This window comes from Camelus dromedarius, chromosome 15 (assembly GCF_036321535.1).
Source record: "Camelus dromedarius isolate mCamDro1 chromosome 15, mCamDro1.pat, whole genome shotgun sequence".
NCBI classification, from domain to species: Eukaryota; Metazoa; Chordata; class Mammalia; order Artiodactyla; family Camelidae; genus Camelus; species Camelus dromedarius.
Window position 1 is genome coordinate 31,089,466 of NC_087450.1, and position 22,293 is coordinate 31,111,758.

Here is a 22,293-nt window from a genome sequence, read left to right on the forward strand (position 1 = left end):
GAACCTTGCAGACTGAAAAAAAGCATTTCGAGGAACGATGCAGAAGCCAATGTACTGGCCCCAGTTTAAGCTATGGGGCAGGCAGGCAGGCAGAAGGACAAACCACCTGGCTCTCGGGGACACACAATCAAAGATGTGCTCTTTACATTAACTGGTCACACTTCTAAATGTGTCTGACTTTATCAGTAAGATTTAAGAGTAGATTTTATAATTAAGAAACAAAAATGATAACAGAGCATTCATCCTCTGGTTGGGCATGGACTCCTTCTGGGAGAAAGGACAGCTCTCGGTCATCTTTGCTTGATGCCCTCCTGGTACACTTGTGAGATGACTAGACGGGTTAAGAGGTTGGCCCTTAGCTGTAGTTAAGGACAGTCTGGGCTCCGGTTAGGGGAAGGTGCTATATATTTTCTCTTTTTGAAGGTAGTGTGCCTGGGGGATCAAATCTACCAACAATGGTTTCTCAGCCCTGTTTTATGAACATGTGGCCAGCTGGTCAGAAAAGGTCATCCTCATAGACTAACAGAAGCACAGCAAAGCTCTCAGTCCAGCTTGTTGGGGGGCTCTATATAAAGTATATTGAACCCATTAGCTGGATAAGACAGAAGCTAAAATGTACTGCACCTGCTATGAGCTAGAAACTGTGCTGTGCTTTACTAAGGCCAACTATAATACCCCTGGTAGTCCTCCTGCTGTAGGACCATTAGTCACTTCAAGTGTGTTTGAATTTAGAGCCATGACGTAGAATGCCTGCCTTGTGAACATAAAGGCATTGATCAGGGCAGGAACATTTAATGAACTGAGCTTCGAAAAATGAACGCTAGATAGAAGCATTTTTCATTTGATTTTATCATTGTGCTTTGCTTACTCATGCATTAGCAACAAGTCAGTCTGTAATGGCCCCATGAATGGTCCCCAATGAGCTGCATTTTCACAGATCTTTAGAATCAGATTTAGGAAATCTTACAGACCATGTCATCTAACTCCCCTCTCTGTGCCCTCCCCTATGTTTAATAATAAGTGAGCAAGTCAATGCCCAGAGAAATGTCTCAGCCAAGCCATCAGTGGCAGAAGTCAGAGTCAGGACCAAAGTTTCCTGATTCACCGTGTCCTCTTTCCTGTATCCTGTGCTCCTTATAAATGGATAGGGCACACACATGACCACAAACAGCCAAATGGGATATACACACCACCTGGCAAAATCTTCAAAGTCAAAGAATCAAGGGCCAGCAGAATTATCTGAAGTATCTGAGATCACAGAAAGAAAAAGTTCAGGTTACATGAGGAAAGCCCATTGCTGAAGCTAAATCATCTCAACAGACCAAGTAGAAGCTTCTCTCCAAAATGCCCCATGTAGAAAAAATACTGGCCCACTATCGAAATTCAGTGTGGATCTAAAAATAGACATACTTTAAAAATAAAAAGGTAAGTCCTGAAATCCAATAGATGGCACTGTGGGGAGATGGAAGGTCTGACGTCAACCAATGAGGAAACTGGCTTCGTTTGGTGAATGGGTTAGGTAACTTGAACCTCTGGTTTTAGATTTCTAGATGAAACTTTTAATATAAATTCAATCATTATGTACCCATTGAACTGTGGGGCAGATGATACCTTAGAGGTGTGTAGGTCACTTAATCCAACTGGCCGCAATCTAACCTCTGGTTTCCAGTCAATCTGGGGTTACACAACTGGTATTTTCTAGGGTATTAAGTGGAATACTCTACTTTCTTCATCGGTGGGCCGGCCTTCCCGGATGCAGAGGGAAAATGAATGGCCTCCAGCAATCCTTTCTTCAGAAGTTCTTCCCCACCGTCTTGCAGCTATTGAAATAGCCTCCTCACCAGTATCCCTGCTTTTTATTTTCCTCTTCAAGCCATATCACACAGAGATGCCAAGCTGTGCTTCCTAAGTCATCACTTCCCATAACACCTTCAAAGAATCCTTCACTTCCAGAGTAAGTCTAAACTCCTTGTCTGGCATTGTAAGAACTCCATGGTTTTGCCAGAATCTCCTTAGGAAGTTGTCTCTTATGCTCTCCTGATAGGAGCCTGCTGCCCCAGCACAATGTGGCATCACTCTCCCTAAATCTGGGGTCAAAAAGTCAAAATCCTCTCTCCCTGAAACTTGCTGTGCCCTGCTCCTCACCCTCCCGGCCATGACCATTGCCCCCAGCCCCCCGACAGAGCACATACCTCATCCATGGTGGTCCTTCTCTCCCACAGGAGGCAAGGGTAGGGACTGTTGGTCTGAATCCCAGCTCCATCACTAAACTATCTGTGTGACCCTGGCCAAGCTGCTAGGCCTCCCCAAGTCTCAGCTTCTTCCCTGGCTCAAAGAAAGGACAACACCTATGTCCCACTGGACTTGGATGAGCTTTATGAAATTGACTCTTCCACAAGGCTTGCCCCTTAATTGGTGCTCAATAAGTCTCTCCTTCCTCTTTATCTCATACTACCTTTATTCTAAGTTACCATTTGATGTATATAATATCATCTGTCCTTGAACACACAAGTCTCAGTCCCTGTTATCTCCCAATGGCATCTAATAAGGTTCTGGTACCGAGCAGATTCTCACCTTCAAGTTGCTTGTCACTGGAGTAATGTCATATCTCAGTCACATTCTCTCTATTTCACTCTTTCTATGGTGGAAAACTTCTCTCGGTGAGCCAAAGTGGTTTCCATTAATGATCCAAACAAACTAGAGGCAGCACTCCCAGAGAACATGAGAAATCTAAGTTTTGAATCTGCTTCCAAAATTCCAACTCTACTTAAGTCTCAGGAATGTGCTCACTTTAATAAAGGAAAGATATTTATAATGAAAGAAACCTTCAAGAAATGACATGTGCATATATATATCAGATTATATATAGAGAGAGTAAAAATCATAGATTTACTCCAAACTGTCAGCAAAGATGCAGTGCTCTTAAACTTTTTTTTTTCCCCAAAGTGAAATTCTTCCTTGGAAGATTGGTGTCTTACTTGGAATATTAACACATGAAGCAGCTGAATGTGTGACTGTTCTGGATGGAGTGGAAGGAGGAGCTTGAAGGTCTTTTCACCACAGCACACACAGGGTCTGAGTGTCCAGATGTGTGTGTGCACATACACAGCCCCCCAAACACACACGGTAACTCCTGAGGCACCTGCAAGGAACCTAACTCAGAAACTACAGCTTAGAACAATCAGCAGATCATTTAGGAGGAAAGGTAAATATATCCCACATTGGTGGGAAAAAAAAAATCTACTAAACAAACATGTATACTTACGTATACGATGTCAAAGGAATTTAGATCTTGTTCTACAAGATGCCAATGTCAGAGTATTTACAAGTTGTACTCAAATTTATGTTACAGAAAGAGAGAAATATAAACACGAGGAGGAGGTTCTGCCGCACAGAGGCAAGTGCTATCTGGGCATCACTGGGCTGTGCTTTCTGGTTCACTTACTGCTAACACTAGCTCCATGAGAAGCCAAGCATTTACTGGTGACCTACAACCCTCAAACTCAGGATTTCTCTACAAGAGGCCCTTGGAGACTGTGGAACCTTAGAAATCATTTGGTTAAATATTTAGTGACAATAGAAATAGTTACAATGTACCACTTGGTGAAACAGTTTAAAGTAAGATACCACTTTTATAAATACTTATGTATAAACAGATATGTGTTTTTAAACTGGAAACAGACACATCAGTATGTCAGGAATAGTCATTAGACTAATTCCTTTTTTTTGGTCTTTGAATTTTCAAAATTTTCTACAACTAACAAATATTCTTTGTGATAAAAAATTAATGATTATTTTTTAAAAGTCAAGGCCAATAGCTTCTTAAGGAGAACAAAGCAATGAGCTAAATCTCTCACAGGTGGTGTCCCCATGATGCCTGGGGCACAGTACGCAGTAGATGCTCAAGAAACCATGGCTGAATGGACAGGTGTGAGGGCCTCAGCCCACTCCAGCCCATTTTGGATATAATCTCTGTGACCATGCCCTCTTTCTCCTCTCTTTTCTCTGGCACTTTTAGAAAACAGAAACATTTCCAAAAGTAGGCTGTAAGATCCTGCTACTCTTACCAGCTTCAGCAGTATTTTTTTTTTAAATTCCAACCTCATTGAGTCCAAGAACACAGAGCTGTCAACCTTAGACCCTTTCTCATGTGTGTGACAGCAAATGGGGACCAGGGAGAAGGGGTTCAGAGGTGAGGATATCTGAAGTCTAGAATTTGGACAGAAGGGAGGAGGTGGAGACAATAACAACATGTGAACCACAAGGGCTGTTGGGACACCTTGATTTCAATCCAGATTCTAGTACGGAGAAGTTGTAAGGCCTCTCTGGGCATCGGTTTTCTCATCCATAAAAGAGAGTGACTTTACTTGTCTCAGAGACATCCTTAGGAATGTGTAGGATGGCTGATTTAAGTGAAGGCATTTGTCAAAGTAACTGTCCTATTCAAATGCAAGGTTTCCTTGGAGGTAAAGAATTTACCTGAGGCAGCAGCATCTTGGATTAAGAGCCAACACACACGCACGCAGGCAGTCGCAGGCAGTCACAGGCAGTCACAAACGCACTCACATACCTCTCTGTCCCAGGGGCATGGGAACAGTAGTTAGTTCTGCAACCTTTCCTTTCATCATGCAGAATGCACCCTGTTATGCTTCAAGACCTGGTCCTCCACCTCGGTGAAGCCTTGCGTGGTTGTGAAAACCATGATCTCCTCTTTCTGGCTTGGGTTGGGCAGCCCTGGTCTGTCTGCACAGAGACATACCCTACCTCACCACACAGACTCATTCTTTCTCTCTCTCCCTCCTTCCCTCTTTCTCTGAATCCCCATCTCTCCACAGGCCTCAGACCATCTCTCCTCAAGTGAACAGTGATGATAACCCCACTACCTTGACAGAGGCCCTATCATAAAAGCCTTGTAATGTCCCGCAGTGATCTCCATACCGCAGGTCCTCACTGAAGACATCTTCGTTAGCTGATTAAAAGAAATGGCACTGCTGCCCAGCCTGCTCTAGGGCAGGATGGTCTTCAGAAGTAAGGAGACAGGGTTTATTGGAGTCTGATCACTTTGATAATTGATTCTGCCAGCGCTAAGTCTGTACCCTCAACCATGGACCTCCTTTCACTGAAATCTATTAAAATTGACTGAGGCTATCACAGTTTGAAATCTTTTACTGGCAAGCATATTGACTTCCAAGTGGCTGTCCGATCCACAGACCATCTCACAGTGTTTAACTTCTCAATCTACTCTTGTGGGACATGCAACAAATCCAGTCAAAGTCCCTCTGACATTCAGCTGCCTCAGATGGTGTGTTCTAGTAGAAAAGAGACCTATACTCCATCCTCAGCTCATTTACATTTAATCCGACATAGTCATCTCTTTCTTTAAGTAAAATTTACAAACGACCTAATTTTTATTTTATTTTGTTTTGCTTTCACGTTTGCTGTGCTTCAGAAGTGACTGTCAAAAGAAACTGAGCTTGAAACTACAATTATCCCCCTGCATCGTCAACACTCCCTCCCAGCAGTTCTCACCCCATGCTCACACAGCTTATTAAAACTCATCTGAAAAATGTCTCTAGTGGCTTTTTAAGGATTTTTCCATCCCGCATTTCCCCCAGGGCAGTGAAGGGGGTCAGTGGAAGGAGATTCTCTAGCTCACCCTCTGTTTCCTTCTTAGCAACTCACACAGGCAAAGCCCTCCAGGAGCTGGCTTCCCAGGCCTGGCAGGAAATGCCACAGGGTGGGGGATGGGGACAATTAGGTAGAGACTCCTATTTTAAAAGAGGAAAAATCATGGATGAAATTATTTAAGTCAGGTTTTGCAGGACCCAGCTGGAAGGGATGATTTCACAATGGGGATCATACCCGGCAGCTAAAAATGCCAGAGAATTTTATTTCCTATAACTGCAAAAACAAAAGCAAAAACAAACCTACTACTCAGTGGCTCTCCCATCCCCAGCCTTCCATGGATGAATGGGAAACCAGAAGAGGCAATTCCTGAATCACTCCTCCCCCTAAGCCCTGACCTTGACCATAACTTTCAGAGCTTAACTGAGTGCCTAGCTCAAAGAAGCAGGCTCACAGTATTACCCTCCTCTCCCTACCAAACAACATCTGATCTCAGATTTCCCTCTTTACTTTCTACATACCCTCCCTTTCTTCCTCTCCTTCCCTGCTGTTTTTCAGCCATTGACATTTCCTTGGAAGAAGCAGGACACAGACTGAGGTGGGAGTTCTAGTGTTGGAAAACTAGCAATGAAAATGAGATCTGGGGATACCGTCTAGGCTTCATCAGCACCTCTCTGCGTTTATGCTCTTCCAAATGCTACCGAGGCTTCAAGATCCAGGTTAGGTGCCACCTCTTCCAGGAAGCCTTCCCCTCTGCCTTCTGCAGAGCTTCAAATGAATCACTTACAGGGCTCCATTAGAAGAGTCATCATGCTGTAGAATATCGCTCTTTGCCTGTCTCTCTCCCCACTAAACAGCAGTCTACACATGTTCAGAGTTGGTATGTTTTAAGCTTTGTAGCCCCAGAATTGAGCAGTGTCTAGCATAGAACAGATGCCCAATACATACTTGTATATTCATTGAATTAATTGCAGGCCATACCTTTCTTTTAACCAAGAAAAAATTATTGTGTTTATATGTGTATGAAAATATTAAATGCTGCTAATTCAACATCATCCATTTAAAAATCATCTGGCAGTTTAAAATACAGAATTTTTAGTTTTTATCCCTATCAACAGATGGTACAACGTCTATAATTCTTTATGGGTATGTCAGTCTAGATGAGCATGATGTCTTTATAAAATAAGAATTATGCCCATGGCTTTTTAGGTATAAGAAGGAAGACCTGAGAATGAGGCTATTCCATCTTGGCTGGAGTCAGAAGTTCCTTACTCCCTTTCATACTGTATGTTTGTCTTTTAATTAAATATAGTTTTGTAGGTTTCTCTAGCTGTTTCAGATGATTCTAGCATCCCAAAGAGCATACAATATTGTGGGAACTCAAGTCAAACACATTGCTGTGAATTTGATTGAAACTGCAGTGACTGGCTTCATTTGGGGGGCTTCCTGACTTTTCTTGCAAGCACTGGAAAGCTAGAGCCATTTCATTTGCTTTTTTCCCTTCTAGATCCCATGGGGATTGATCAGACTACAGAAGCCAATAGAGGGTGGGCTTGGCACAGAAAAGGCCAAATCTTTAACTGTAACTTGGTCATTCAATGGGCTGTGGTAACCAGACTTAACTCAACCTGACGTCATGACTGGCGCCAATGGGTTTACACAATCATCGCCATTGGTCACCATACCAGACATGGTACCTCACACACTTCTAAGCCCTGTCAGGCAATCTGTGTAGTTAATGGTCTGAAGTCTGTGTAATCTACCAGGAACTTCTTAAAGGAATCCTTCCTTAGCGGCTATTTCTTCCTACATTTGAAACAATAAAGGCTCACCTGAAAATAATTAAACTGGGCTTAACATTATTTCTGCTCTGTGTCACAATTAAACAAGGATAAGAGAAATCTTAATAGGATTGCAAGCAAGTCTTGTGTTTCTTAATCACGTATTAGTCTTTGTTGAAACCAGATTTATGGTGGCTCAGAAAAACTGTCCTTTCTTTTCAGGAAAAATGAAACTAAAGCAGGACTGAACTATGGCTACTGAACTCAGCTCCCAATCCTGTCCCAATCCTCTTCACTCTTCAAAACCTGACTGAGTTCTTCCTCCACCTCCAAATTCTAAAGAGCATCCCCTCCTCTGAGTCCTCCTTGTTGAAACGTCTCCCCCTAGAATGTAGTTACTCAATGCTGTTTGCCATGGAAGTTAGTACAACCTCCATCCCTTACTGAGTAAACTCCTCCACTTGAGAATCACCTTCCTTTTTGCTAATAACTCCACACCCAGCACCTACTTGAGTCAGGTGAGTAACAGCTACTCTTTAACACACTGACCTACTGTTTGTCATAGGAAAAGTCACATTTTCTAACAGTTAAGTTGGGGGTTTATGATTCCTCATAAGATCCCTTTCATTAGTAAGCTAAGGTCATTGAGTGAGGTAAAAATGTGGTTTACTTTAGAAAAATCATATGAACACACATTTGTCATGTAAAGCAAGGCATGCCATGTTCTGCTGTAATGGTAGCTTGGGAATTGCTCCCATAACTGTGGCTACCTGACATCGGCCTAAGAATTAGGAAACCTCTGAACTACAGAGGAAAGTCTCTTCTCTCCCCAACCTCATCCCCTAGCCACCCAGTCACCAATCTCCATGTCAGCTTGGTCACTGTTCTGCCATGAAGGAAATGCATGGTGTCACTGGATGTCATTTTGTGCTCCAAGACGTCACATAACAAGGACCCTCAGCCTTGATATTCTACAATATACAGCAAATACTGCTCACGCTGAAGACATCATTCCCACTCCCCCACTCAGTCACCAAGAGTGTGGGGAAGCTGATCCTCCACTTTGGCTCCCCAAAGTCCACTGTGACAGGGGATTCACAGGGTCCCTACAACTAGACTGGACCTTTCCTGGGATGTTGCTCTTGGCAATGTGTTCCAAGGAAGAAAGCCAGTGTGGATCCCTGCCTAGGAAACCACCTCAGACAGTGAAAGAGATGGCTCACCTGCCAGAGGTAGGGGAAGAGGGGAGTCTCCCCACAGAGGGGACACTATGCTGAGTCAGACTCAAAAGAGTAGCAACGTGATATCAGAGTAAGTCCCCACTGGATGGAGAGTCCCAGAGATGAGAATGGTAAGTTCGACTCAGCCAATACAAAGTGTTTATAGGCAAAAGACACTGACTTCTCTGAAATCTGGTTTTCTCATTGGTGCAAAAAGAAGAGTAGAAGAGAATTTAAAAAAAAAAAATCTTCCAGCCCTCCAACTCTGATAGTGACCAGCTACTGGGTGTTGAGGCCTTTGATGGGCACTATGGACAATAAAGAGATATGGGACACATTTCTCATTAATCTAGAATTATGCTCAAGTGGAGTAAAGAGGAAAATTGACCTCGTTATTGATCCTCTTTTATCTCATTGGGCTCTGTGTGTGTATACATGCACAAACATGCAGGGACCCCCCAAGTCCAAACATTACATAACACACATCCAAAAAGAGGATAGCTAATAAGACCTTCACTAGTTCAGAAAAGGAATTTCCAGATTTTCAAAAGATATTCTGAATTCTCCTGAGAGATCAGAGGGTTCAGAAAAGTTCCATTAGATCAGTGTTTCTCAGTGTGGAATAGGTAGTGATGGTGAGGTGAAGCTTGGGATCAAAGAATTGAGAAACAAACAACAAATGACTAAAAAACTAAAGATTCAACGATGAAATCAAAAAAGAAATTAAAAAATACCTTGAGACAAATGACAATGAAAACACAACCACACAAAATTTATGGGATGCAGCAAAAGCAGTCCTAAGAGGGAAGTTCATAGAGATACAGGCCTTCCTCAAAAGAGAACAATCTCAAATAAACAACCTAACCTACCACGTAAAAGAATTAGAAAAAGAAGAACAAACAAAACCTAAAGTCAGCAGAAGGAAAGAAAGAATAAAGATCAGGGAGGAAATAAATAAAATAGAGATTAAAACAACAACTGGAAAAAATCAATCAAACCAAGAATTGACAAACCTCTGGCCAGACTCACCAAGAAGAAAACAGAGAGGACACAAAGAATTGGGAAACAGTAGATTAAATAAAAGTTATATGCCATATATATATATATCCCCCAATTGCAGGTCTCCTTAGGGATTTTGCTAAGCAAAAGCATGTTGAGATACTCTAAGAGAGGCCAAGATCGCAGTATCTCAAACTATGGGCCACAGAATCTTTTATTCTTGACAGTTTCTCAAGTGAGGAGGGTTCTAAGAAATACCCTTTGGGAAACAGTGTACCAAAGAGACTGTAAATTCCCTGAGGTCAGGGACTGCTGTATCTCTGGCACCTGGCACAACAATGGACACATGGAAAGGATTCAATAAAATATAATAAAAATTTGCCAAATGACCAAATGAGAAATTGTTGAATTCTAAATGGAAAGACTGGCATTCCCAATGACACGGTGGGAACAGTATGCCAAAGAGCAAGGAGCCATCTCTCCACGATGGCACACTTCCCTGTCTGGGCTCCAGAAGGGGACAGGTAAGAGTTTCAGGTGAGGTTGCCTTTGTCTTCTTAAGAAGCCAAGGGCCACAAATCCATAAGGCATCCTAAAAGACCTTCACTTATTTTTTTTCCCCCAGGAAGAGGTAATAAACGAAGAGCTTAATGAAGAATGTTGGCATTTCTTTTCTCTACTAAGAATAAGTAACAAATCAGTTAATGACACTCATAGGTCAGACTCCATAACGCACTTACAGATTATCTTCGTTTCTTTACTGCCATCTTCTGGTCCCCAGACTCCTCCTTGGTAATTTAAAAATGCTATCTTCTATTTGTGTTTCATGATGACATTTAAAGCACCTGTTCGCATCCTTTGCCTTATACGGCACTACACAATTTAGATGTGGTCTGGGTGGCCTTTAGTCTTTTTTCATTTGATCTGAAGGCAGCAAAGAACTTAAGTGATTTGCCTAGTGACAAAAAGTCAGGAGCAGAACTAACCACGCCTATTGTTTTCTCCAAGGAGCAAACACCGGGGTTAGTCATTTGGCTTTGTCTAGCTACATCTGCCAAGACTTCTATTGCCCTCTCATCCCTTCACAACCACAACCTTGGATGGAAAATCCCTTGCCCTAAAAAAAGAGAATGCTGTTCAAATATACCCTGATCTTCTCAAGGGTAAAATCCATTCTACTTTACAAAATCTTTTGAGAAAAGAATGAAGAGGATCTATGATTGATCTTTTTCTTTAATTTGAGAATCAAAATACCATAGTGTCCTACAGCACTGCCAAGATGGCGGTCCACCAGCTTCTCCCGAAACATACCTTGGTCTGGAAGCAGCAATAGAGTTGGGTTAGGTACGGGTGTTTCCGTGCCAGAGCCAAAATCCTCTTCTCTGTCATAGTGCAGTCCACATCATCATCCTGAAGGATGACATCCTTCTTTAGGACCTTCACAGCATATACTTCATCTTTGCCTTTGAGCTCCGCCAACATGACCTGTAATCAACCAAAACCACGCTTGTAAGTCTCTATACATTAAGAGAATCAAAAAAAGAAACCCAACTCAATACCAAATGCTTTAAAAACTAACTCTTTTTTTCCTTTAATTTTTTCCGTTAATTTAAAATAGTATAACACTATTAAAGAAACAGTTAAGAAAAATTACTCATTCTAATACAGCTAACTACACTTCTTTTTAATCTCTAACAGTTTCTAGGCAAAGAAAAGTTCAGTGCACATCTGTTCAATAATTATGCATATGTTTATAGAACTTGTACTTGCAGTTATAGTACAGCATATATAGCACAGCTTTTTTATTAACTGAACATTATTTTATAAGCATTTCTCTACACGGTCTCCACCATTACCATGGTTGCTGATTCTCAGTTCTAGTAAATCAATAACAATTTATTTAACCATTTACCTCATATTACACACCTGAATTTCATCTCATTATTAAGTATTATATAAATAAATTTCATGAAGTGTTTTTGTACATATAATTTTTTTCTTTACTTTAGATTATATCCTTAAGATGGAAAGTCTTAGAAGTGGATTACAGAGTTAACTATTTTGCACATTTCCTGACTTTCAAAAAGAATGTACAACATAACCTGCCACCGGCAATGGAGAAATGCTTTAGTTTCATGGCGATTTACCAACGTTGGGTTCTTTCACTTAAAAAGCTTTTTTGCTCATGTAATGGGTTTTACCTCAATGCTGTTTTACCTTGTAATGAAACTTTAAAAATCTTTGTTTTCTAATTATAGTTCTTCTTTGAGTGAATTACTTGTCAGTTTCCTCTGTCTAGTTATCCACTGTTTCATACTATTTTCTTACGCACTGTATGAGCTTGGCATACAAAGGTTTTCCAAGCCTGTTTTATGCTTTTCTGATAGTTTTTTTCCCTATTGAACAGGATCCTTTATCTTTATGTAATTGAATCTGCCTTCGTTTACCTTTATGGCTTCCTCTATAGCTTTAAAGCTGGGAATGTGATTCCTTTTCTAGAGAGCAAATTAACAGTTCTATTTTCTTAAAGTTTTCTGATCATTTGATATTTTTGCACTCATTTCCCTACAAATGTGACAAGACTTTTTCTCATTAAACAACTCCTAAGCACAGTATTCCAGTCATCAGAGTTGAAGAGCAGTAACTCAGAGGCTTAATGAAGGCGTTCAGGATGTTAACCTGAAGACCTAAGTGCTCCAGAGTCATCAAAGTTCCCATCCTGCTTGTACCATATGGAAACCTCCAAACTCTGAGCCTGCTTCTTTCCCCTTGCATCTTGCTCAAAATTAAACTAAGTCCTGCTTACATCCCAGAGTTATGCCTCGCCAGAGGAAGGGGGTCTGCTTCTTATTTAACCAGTCTGCAAAGAATGTGACTGCTTCGGCTTTTGCCATTTAAGTAAACCCTGGTTCCTTTCCTGCCACAGTGATCTCAGGATGAGATGGGGCAGGTGAGATGGCCTGGGAACAGGCTCTCATACCCTGGGGGCTTCACAGAGCCACTCCTTTCAGAGACTAGTGGAGCGGGTCTGCAGCTCAGCCTTCGAGAGTCCAGGACCTGTCAGGGCAAGTGACCCCTGGGAGCTTCCAGAGGAGGCACCTGGGCCCCAGAGCACAGCCACTCTGCTCTGGGAGGTCCTAGAAAGACAACTCCCACTGACCCCTCGGCATGGCTTTGAGAAGAGCCAGGAAGTAATCAGGGATCTGAGATGAAATGTTAACCACCTTCCTAGGCTCTCTGCCCTTCCATCTTCTTTCTAAACTGAACCAGGATTATTTTTCCATTCACCCCACCTTCAGAATGGTTGCTGATCACCCTGCTTGAGAGTACACACCCTGCACCCATATGCCACTCTCACTCCGCTATGTCGGTCTCGGAGGGAACAGGATAGGGAGAAAGCCACCGAGGGCAGCAGACCCTGATCCAAGACATGTGGTGATTATTCTCACTCTCTTGGCACATGCAGAGGACAAACAAGATGTTTAGTCAGTGCCAGAGAAGTCAGTTAAATAACATTTAATTTCCAAAGTAGTATGTGCTAAAATCTGCTTTGAGTCCCAAGTTCACTGAGGGCAGAGATTCGAGAGTTCATTTCCAACGTCTTCATCATGAATTAAAGCTAGAATTTCAGGGGAGGGTAACAGATCAGTGGTAGAGCATGTGCTTAGCACACATGAAGTCCTGGGTTCAATCCCCAGTACCTCTATTAAAAAAACAAAACAGAATTTCAGGTGGATCTCTGAAGGGAAGAAAGCTATCGCTACTATTACTGATAATGGGATCCCAAGCACATGGAAAGCAAATGCATCTGTTCAAAGTGCTTTCTCATCTGCTCTCTCACTTGACTCCTGTCCCCATTTGACGAACGAGAAAAACTGAATCCCGAAGAGGTTGACCGACTACACTAACGGCCCACAGCTCATTAGCAGCAGAACCCTCGCTCCCATCTGCTTGGCCTCAGGCCATTTACCTTCAGACAAGGAAGGAAAGTAGAACTAGACCAGGCTGAAAGGCTCATCGCTTAGTCTTAGATCAAACCAGCAGTCCCATCCCCGATCACACAGACCTTGCCAAAGCTGCCTTTGCCCAAGACCTTGATGAAGTTGAACTCATCCAGGCCCAAGCGCTTCGCTTGGCCCTGCCGGACTTCACCGTTCTCGCCCGGGCTTGCCAGCTGGCCGTCAGTGGATGATGTGGCCCTGTGCTCCTCCCCTCGGTTGTCAAACGACAAGGCCTTCCGGATGTTGTTTTCAAGTTCTTTTATTTCTAGGGCCAAGGGGAACAAGACATGCATTAGTGCAGACCTCATGAGCCCTTCCCACTAGGATTCAATACTCAGAATTTCCCCACCACGAGCTCTCAACCCTCTTCCTGGTTCTTCATAGCAACAGACCCAGTGTGATGTCCCTTTATGGTCCTTCATTTGCTCTGCATACTTTCACTGGCACCTAACGTACAGCAAGGCTTGGGTGCAAAGAAGCAGAGGACACGGTCCCTACCAACCGCTTCCTTTAGATCTTCCTTTTATGCTGGGACCAGGCCACCTCTCTGAAAGCCCATTCCATTATCCTATATGTTGTGCAGGAATCCTGGTCTTCTCTGGAAACTTGCAAGGTCCCAAAGGCAATACGGACCCTTCAAGTTTCCTTTGAAAATTAGAACAAGGACTAATGGAGAACCGTCGTCCCAGTCATTATCAGTGACGTAATTACCTCAATAGCTGGAACTAAGAAGCCTTTACTTCCTACGGACTTTATTTGTCCTTGGTGCTGAGTTCATTCTAAATACCCATCTTACACAAGGTTATTTAACCAAATGAGCAACAGGCTTATCATTAACCAAAGAATTGCTTCCCAAGAGTGACATGTTGCAAACTTCTCTCGGATGGGGAAGGGATTCCTCAGCGCAATTTCACAACTCTGACACAGTCCTGCACCCAGCCAGAGTATGTGACCTGAATTACCAGGGGTTGATAACACTGGGTGATCCTTTGACCTTAACTATTTGAGGAAGCTTCATTGTGAGCTATACATTCACCCAGACATACACTCCTCTGTAGGGAAATGGGCATCTCAAGCATAATCCATTTTTTTTTTTAATTTTGGGGGGAGGTAATTAGGATTATTATTTTTTTAATGGAGGTACTGCAGATTGAACTCAGTACCTCATGCAGGCTAAGCACGCGCTCTACCGCTGAGCTATACCCTCCCCCAAGTGTAATCCACTTTTAAAAGACGCTCATGAATAACTGGGTTCACAGAAGGGCAACACAAACTATTAAGCCTTGAAATCAGAACCAGGCATAAGTGACCAGGTGCTGCTTAACATTAAAAGAACTTTGGCTTTTTTTCAGGAGGACAGAGGCCCATGAGAGCTCACCCCAGGAATCTGGAGATCTTTCTTAGATCAGGAGCTCAGCTCCTCTGAGATGTGTCAGGGCAGGGGAAGAGGAGGGGTGAGGATAGCTTCTGAGTCCACAGATATGCCCGCACCAATTCCACTGTTCTCGATCACTTCTTCTTAACTAAGCATAACTTCTAGTCTCAGCAGAGAGCTGAAAGTCTCAGTTCCTAAGGCAAGTTATTACACAGATTTTGAAAGACAGAACTTGGGTGCTTGAGGATGCCAAAGCTTAAAGAAAATGTCTTCCCATGTGTTCTTATAACAGAAGAAAGAGAAACTGTGTCTGATTTCTGTTCTGTTCAATAATGCCATGTCTTGCTAAGAGGATTTTCAAATCCATCTGTGCTCATAACACTGCTGGGAAAGACTGGTACCTGGACTGACTATGGACAAAGAGAGGCCCTGGAGGCACGATGTCCTGCTTGGGCTGGACAGCATGCAGGGCAGGAGCCAGGCCTAGAAACTGGTCACCTCACTCTTACCTGGGGTCTCTTTACCATGTAACTCTGTCTCCTTGAAGCTCAAAGGATGTCTCAGCATTAAAAAGAGAAACATGAAAACAGGCACACTGGCCCGGGATAATACCTTTTCATTTGGAGGCTGCAAGCATACTGTCAGATGACTTAAGAATGGGTCAAATCTCTTTTGAAATGAAGCAGAGTACAAAGACACAGAAAATAAATCAGAGCCACATGAAGAGGGACTCAGACCAATTATTTTGCAGCCTCAGGACTGGCACATACCCCTTCAGCTGTTTTAGCTACTGCTGGGTAAGAAGAGCTGGGTCACAGTCATGACCTCCAGGGAGGGTTCAGATCCTGAGAGGGGTCCCTCAGCTGGGGGCATATGGTCTCACCCTCACCACTGACTTAGCTCCTGACCTTTGGACAAACCTTTTCATCTCTCTGACCTTCCACTCCCTGCTCTATAATCTGGGTAAGGCAGCATGAACAGAGAGTTGCTATGAGCAGAAAATGAGGATAAAGAAGACCAAAGTGGCTACAGAAAATCGAGGCTCTCCTGCTATGATTCAATGATGATTAATCCTGTTCTGCAGATGCAAACATCCCTTCCCAGTGAGGTCTGGTTCTGGTCACCAGAGGGGAAAGTCTTAAGTTTGTAAGTCCCTCCTTAGCCTCGGCATTCTGGGATGCCTGCAGAATTCAGAAACCTTTGATTACTTTAACACATTCTCATAGGGAAGGAGATATGCTAAGCTCAGCTTCAGAGGGGAGTCAGGCCTAGGGCTGGCTTCCTCCCCACTCCTTCCGGCAGTTTCTTCACCAGCCTCATCTTCCTATCCCCTCCCATACACCCACGCCAGGATGGGAGACGTCTTCCCCACCCATCCCGACTCCTGCCCTGATCTCAGGCTTTGGGTACAATGATTAGACTCAGGAAGGAAGGAAGTCAGAGTCAACTGACAGGCCTGGGTGCAGACACTGAGCAGAGCGGTGAGAGAAGGCTCTACCCTTCCTCTCCTACACGTGGAGCCAGGGAAAGAGGCAAGAGGAAAGAACCAACCACAACATCCCACGTTCTCTGGCTCTCACCCTGCCTGGGAGGGGTTTAAGGCAGGCACAGCCATGTCGTGCCTCACCCTCCAGAGAGCCTTGGAGAGTGAAAGCACAGCTCATGAGTCAGCGGGGAAAGGCTATCTGAAGGCCTTCCAGGGCTGCTGGCTGTTTCAGCTCACAAGGCTTTTCCTGGGTGGAGAGGCCTCAGGCTCCTTGGTGTTCCCAAGGACAGAGCTCAGAGGTAAAGAAGCCAGTCTGAGGGTCTCACCCTGATCACAAGGGGAGGTAGGTGCTGACTTGGATCGGTCTTCCTCAGATGGTGAGCTTCCAGAAGCAGGCTGCGGGGACTCAGCACCGGCAATGAGCTAGAGAGGGCGAGAAGGACGGGGGAGAGGCATCAGAAGGCAGCGTGGTGAGTTTCCCTGAGGTCAAAAGCATCAGGATACAACACCAGGGGCCAGAGGGGCCGCTGGCGCAAGGTGGCACTTGCTGAAATGATATTCTGAAGGCAGAGACTCAAGGTTTCATTTGCCAACAAAAAGGAAGGAAACAAGAGACATCAGTATGTTCAACTTTATTCTACCCAAACACAACTGACCTTTCTAAGCAAAGCTCAACTGTACCCCTTCCATGAAACATCCCTTACCTACCCAAGCAATGCAAGTTACTTCATCCACAGCAATTTGGCACTTGCTGTCTCTAACACTGACTTGGTATTTATTCATCATCTTGTTCAGCTTTATTTAGTTTGGGGCTCTCTACTCAGGTAGACTGTAGGTTCTTTGAAAGAAGGCCCGCCCCTATCTAGTATTTGCATTGCCCCTGGTGACTTGCACAAAGTGATAAACCCAAAAGACCTCAATAAATATTTTCAGATATATTGTTATTTGTCAGCAAATCTTAATAAGACACCCCCAGTGAAGTCTATTTCCTGGCATAGATGCTGGCATATCCACTTTAAGTTCCGTTAAAGTTAGAGGTTGGGACTCAGAGACCACAAGCACTTCTGCTCCCTTTTCCTCCTGATCTGTTAGATCTGCTAGCTCTGCACACGTTTTTTTCTGGATGCTGGACTCCTTGCGAGGGGCAATGTGAAGGGAACCAAAGTTCCAGCAAACCTGACCTCCTGCAAAGGAGCCCTCCTCGCTTCTGACCAAGGGCACTTGTCTCTCATCCTCTTGTACTAACCTGAGCTCCCCTACTTGGTTCACTTGGCTTTTTCCCACTTTGGCAACAGATGCATCACAGTAATAAAAATAATAGGACTGAAGTCCCTTGGCCCTTTACTCTGCTCCTTCCTGAATTTTTCCATGCTCTCCCAAATCTAAGATAGACAGATGATGTCTGGCTACTGGATTATGGTCCATGTAAATATGGGGGAGAGGGCAGGTACTGAGTTTTCTTTGAAGTGTTTCAATTAATAAAGATTCTGTCTCAGCTTACTTCTAGCAAGGAACAAAACCACATCTCCTGAACAGGGCTGTCTGAAGAACTCACAAACGTGCATGTTCAACATTGTCATCAAACGGTATTTGTCTACCCTACCTCCTTGGTGGGGCCCCAGACTACTGGGAGCTGACATTCTGCTTCAAGTCCAATTCTTTGGATCAATAACTGAAACCCATTTCCACCAGAGGGATTCACAGAGCTGAGAAGAGTCACAGTTAACCAGGAGAAGAGAGTCTTTTTTTCGCCAACCCTCACAAACAGCTTAATGGAAAGGCAAAGAGGAAGTTTAAGAAGATGGAAACAACACAAACCTTCCTGTTCAAGGGAAAAGGCTCCTCTGAGGGGCAGCAGAGAAAAGGCGTGGGCCGCTTCTAAAATGAGAAGGGCAACACAGAGGCCTTTAGGAGGTATTTCAGGGCAAATTTTAGGGAGAACATTTAGAAGTCCAGATTGCAGAGGCACCCAGAGTCAGACTTGCTTTTCTAGTAAAAAATGTCTGACACTGGGCCACGGTGCCAGTGCCCACCCCACCAGAATTTCCTGCCCAGTTAGCAGGGTTCTGCTTTTCTCAGAAGTCACTCTTTCAGGAACCTCTTACATTTTCTAGGCTAGGCGCCAAGGCTAAGAAAGGCCTTCAAACAAAATGCTACGGATGCCTTTAGCTCTATTTACATCTGCGGGCCCTGACTTACCAAAATAGCATTTTAGCAAATGGATCTCTTCCTACTGACATTCAGAGTGTCACTTGGATAGAGACAGGGCTTTGGTCTCCAAAGACAGGCCCAGATGTCTCATGTCGTGGGGCATTAACAATACTCCTCGGGCAGCGAGTGCCAGCACTATCACAAATCTCCTTGGCTTGCTCCCTAGGAAAGAATGTGGTTCCAGCTCTCCATCCATTTATCCTGATTACAGTGATACCAGAGGCAAAGGTCAAACCCTGACATTGCTTTTATGCCAGTCCCAGAGGCAGATCAGTCTATGGCCCTATCTAGAGAGGAGCTTTTCCCGGAGGGAATTTCGAAGTCCTCATCTCGAAGTTAATGTTCCCCTAAGAAACACAACACTGAGGTCTGCTTGGCTTTTCTCCACTTCTGGAACCAAAGAAGACTTTAATGTTACCTACCTGACCTTCTCTTTTGCTTTCTTTTTTCTTTAAGCACATGCTGCTTTGAGTATAGTGTCTCAAACCCAGCAGTCTTATCACTTCATTCCAAGGGACTCTCAGGAAGTCAGCACAGAGATGTAGTCTCACAAAATGCTCCAGAAACACCACCAAATAGCCAGTTACCTTTTTCCTCCTCTGGCCACTGTTGGTGATTTTGTCTGGAGTGACACCTAGGTCAGCCAGCACTTTGGCAATTCCCCTGGCATCCACGCCACAGATGGGAGCCACATTGGTCTCGCAGCGCCGGTGAACGTTCATCTTGCAGACTGTAAGGAGACATGGAGAAGAGACTTCCAAATGGTCATGGCCTAAAACGGTACCTTATTTTGTTCTACTCGTAAAAGGAAAGCATGTTCGTTTGCTAGAATTTGGAAAATGCAGAAAAGCCCAAAAGAGAAAAATTTAAAAATCACCCATCACCCCATCACATGGAACTAAAATCATCCATCAAACCACCATACAGAGATACCCACTGTTTATAGATAAATAAAAATTACATTGAGATTTCCTTTCAGGGAGCAGAACACTGACCATTAGTTTATCTGAAGAAAGTTCATTTGATGGTGAACCCAAATGTGTCCCCTGTGCATAATGCACTCTATTACTCTGCTGAAATGTGGGGGTATTACCGAGAGAGGAACGCCCAGAGTAGAGCCTATCAGGATGCTCATCTGAAAATAAGGAGACTGAATGAGATGACCTTCCAAATCCAAAGTCCAGCTTCAAAGGAACAAAGGCCATACTTGAGTGTCTCTGTTTTGTCCACATCACTTAGTTGTCCTTGGTGCAGGACATCAAAGTTGAAAATACAAACGGTTTTGGTTTCCAGTCCAACATGTCAGGAGCTTGGAAGTTGTTGCTCTGTCCTAATGAATAAAAAGCTGAACAAACTGACAGATCAACAACTCTTCTTAAAAATTATTGGAGTATTAATGTCACAGGGCAAACCACTGCACCCAGTGGGAGACACAGGTAGGTAACTACAATGAATCACAACTCAGTGGTGCAGAAACTCTCAAGCAGCCACTCCCACGGAAACCAGCACAGGGTAGGGAAGCCGGCACTGAAACTGGCAAATTGCTGGGGTCCCAGAGTGGACAAGTCTGAGAGTCAAAGACTTGGGGCTTACCCCATCATAGAGACCCCCACACTTTTGTTTTACCTCTAGCTGTCTGACCAGGTTCTCACAGTGAATACTGGAGGAAAATTCCCTTATGCTTCTGACAGGGGGAGAGGGAAAGTATTTTGAAATACACCAGAGTACTCTGTTCTTAACAAGGCCTGCTCTCAGGAGAAACTATTTTAACAGAGACTGAACTATTGTAGCTTTATCAGATCATAACCGACCTAGGTGAAGGGAAATACCTAACTCTAGCCTACTCTAGCTATCCTGTTCCATTAGGGGGAGGGCAGGGAACCCTTAGAAACACGTATGAGGGTCATAGGTCAGAGGCACAAGCTCACCAAAAGACTGAAATCTAATCATGAGACTGTAGAATGCTTCCCTTCCCCCACACTCTAGCACCATATTTCTAAAGGCTGTTTGCCGTGGTTCCTTTTACCCCATATATCATGTCTGATTATCAAGAAAAAAATTACAAGGCATACTAAAAGGCAAAAACACAGCTGGAAGAGAGCAAGCAGCAGAACCAGACCCAGACCAGACATGGCAGGGATGTTGGAATGATACCAGGAGTTTAAAACAACTATGATTAATATGCTAAGGGCTCTAATCAACAAACTAAACAGTATGTAAGGACAGATAGGCAAGCAGAGAGAGAGAGAGAAATTCTAAGAAAGAATCAAAAGGATATGCTAGAGATCAAAATCACTGTCACAGAAATGTAAAGAGCCACTGATGGGCCAATCAGTAAAATGAACATAACTGAGGAAAGAATCTCTGAGCTTGAGAACATGTCAACAGAAACTTCCAAAACAGAAAAGCAAAGGGAAAAAAAGAAGAAGAAAAGGAACAGGATATCTAAGAACCATGAGACAATTTCAAAAGATATAACATATGTATTATGAGAATACCAGAAGGACAAGAAAGAGAAAAATGAACAAAAGAAATATTTGAAGCAAAAATGAACTAAGAATGTCCTCAAATTAAAGCCAGACACCAAGCCACAGACACAAGAAGCTTAGAGAACACCAAGAAAGATAAACAAGAACAACAACAACAACAACAACACCCCAAAACAATAAAACTCATATACAAGCTGCAGAAAATAAAAGAAATAGTCTTGAAAGAAGCCGGAGGAACATAACACTTTACCTTTTCTATAGAAGAGCAAAGATAAGAATTATATCTGACTTCTCAGAAACCACATAAGAAGAGAGTGTAGTGAAATATTTAAAGTATTGAGAGGAAAAAAAAAACCCATTGAATTCTGTACCCTGTGACATTACCCTTCTAAAGTGAAGGAGAAATAAAAACTTTCTCAGACAAATCACTTTAAATGTCAGTGGTCTAAACCCACTGATTAGAGATTGTTAGAGTGGATCAAAAAATAAGACTTAACTATATATCATCTACAAGAAACACACTTTAAATGTAAGATGCTTATAGATTAAAGTTAAAAGTATGGAGAAAGATATACCATGCTTACACTAATCAAAAGAAAGCAGGAGTAGCTATAATCATTTTTGACAGAGCAGACTTTAGAATGAAGAAAGTTATCAAGGATATCAAAGGGCATAATGATAAAGGGCTCAATCCTCCAAGAAGATATTAAAATCCTTAATCTGTATGCACCTAACAACAAAGCATCAAAATACATAAGGCAAAAACACTGAACTCCAAGGAGAAATAGATGAACCTACTATTATAGTTGGAGACTTTAACACCCCTCTATCAGAAATGGACAGATCCAGAAGGCAGAAAAATCAGTAAGGATATACTTGAAGTCAACAGCCCCATCAATCAACTGGATATAACTGACTACTATATCTACTGACTACAACATCCAACAACAGCAGAACACACATTCTTCTCAAGCTCACATGGAACATTTACCAAGACAGATCACTCTGTGAACCATAAAACACACCTTAGCAATTTTAAAAGAACAGAAAGCATACAATGTCTACTCTCAGACCACAGTGGCAATGAATTAGAAATCAGTAACAAA

General features: G+C 43.1%; 1 protein-coding gene across 4 annotated transcripts in view; it reads right to left on the reverse strand.

Moving 5' to 3' along the window:
- PRKCE (protein kinase C epsilon) overlaps positions 1–22,293 on the reverse strand; it is a 472,047-nt gene that overhangs the window by 134,670 nt on the left and 315,084 nt on the right. For all 4 annotated transcript variants that reach the window (XM_064494525.1, XM_010997167.3, XM_031466941.2 and 1 more), the window contains 4 exons: positions 19,286–19,428; positions 16,814–16,910; positions 13,692–13,891; positions 10,937–11,110 (listed from right to left, as the gene is read on the reverse strand). In XM_064494525.1, coding sequence (XP_064350595.1) covers positions 10,937–11,110; positions 13,692–13,891; positions 16,814–16,910; positions 19,286–19,428 — 614 coding nt within the window. The remainder of the gene's footprint in view (positions 1–10,936; positions 11,111–13,691; positions 13,892–16,813; positions 16,911–19,285; positions 19,429–22,293) is intronic.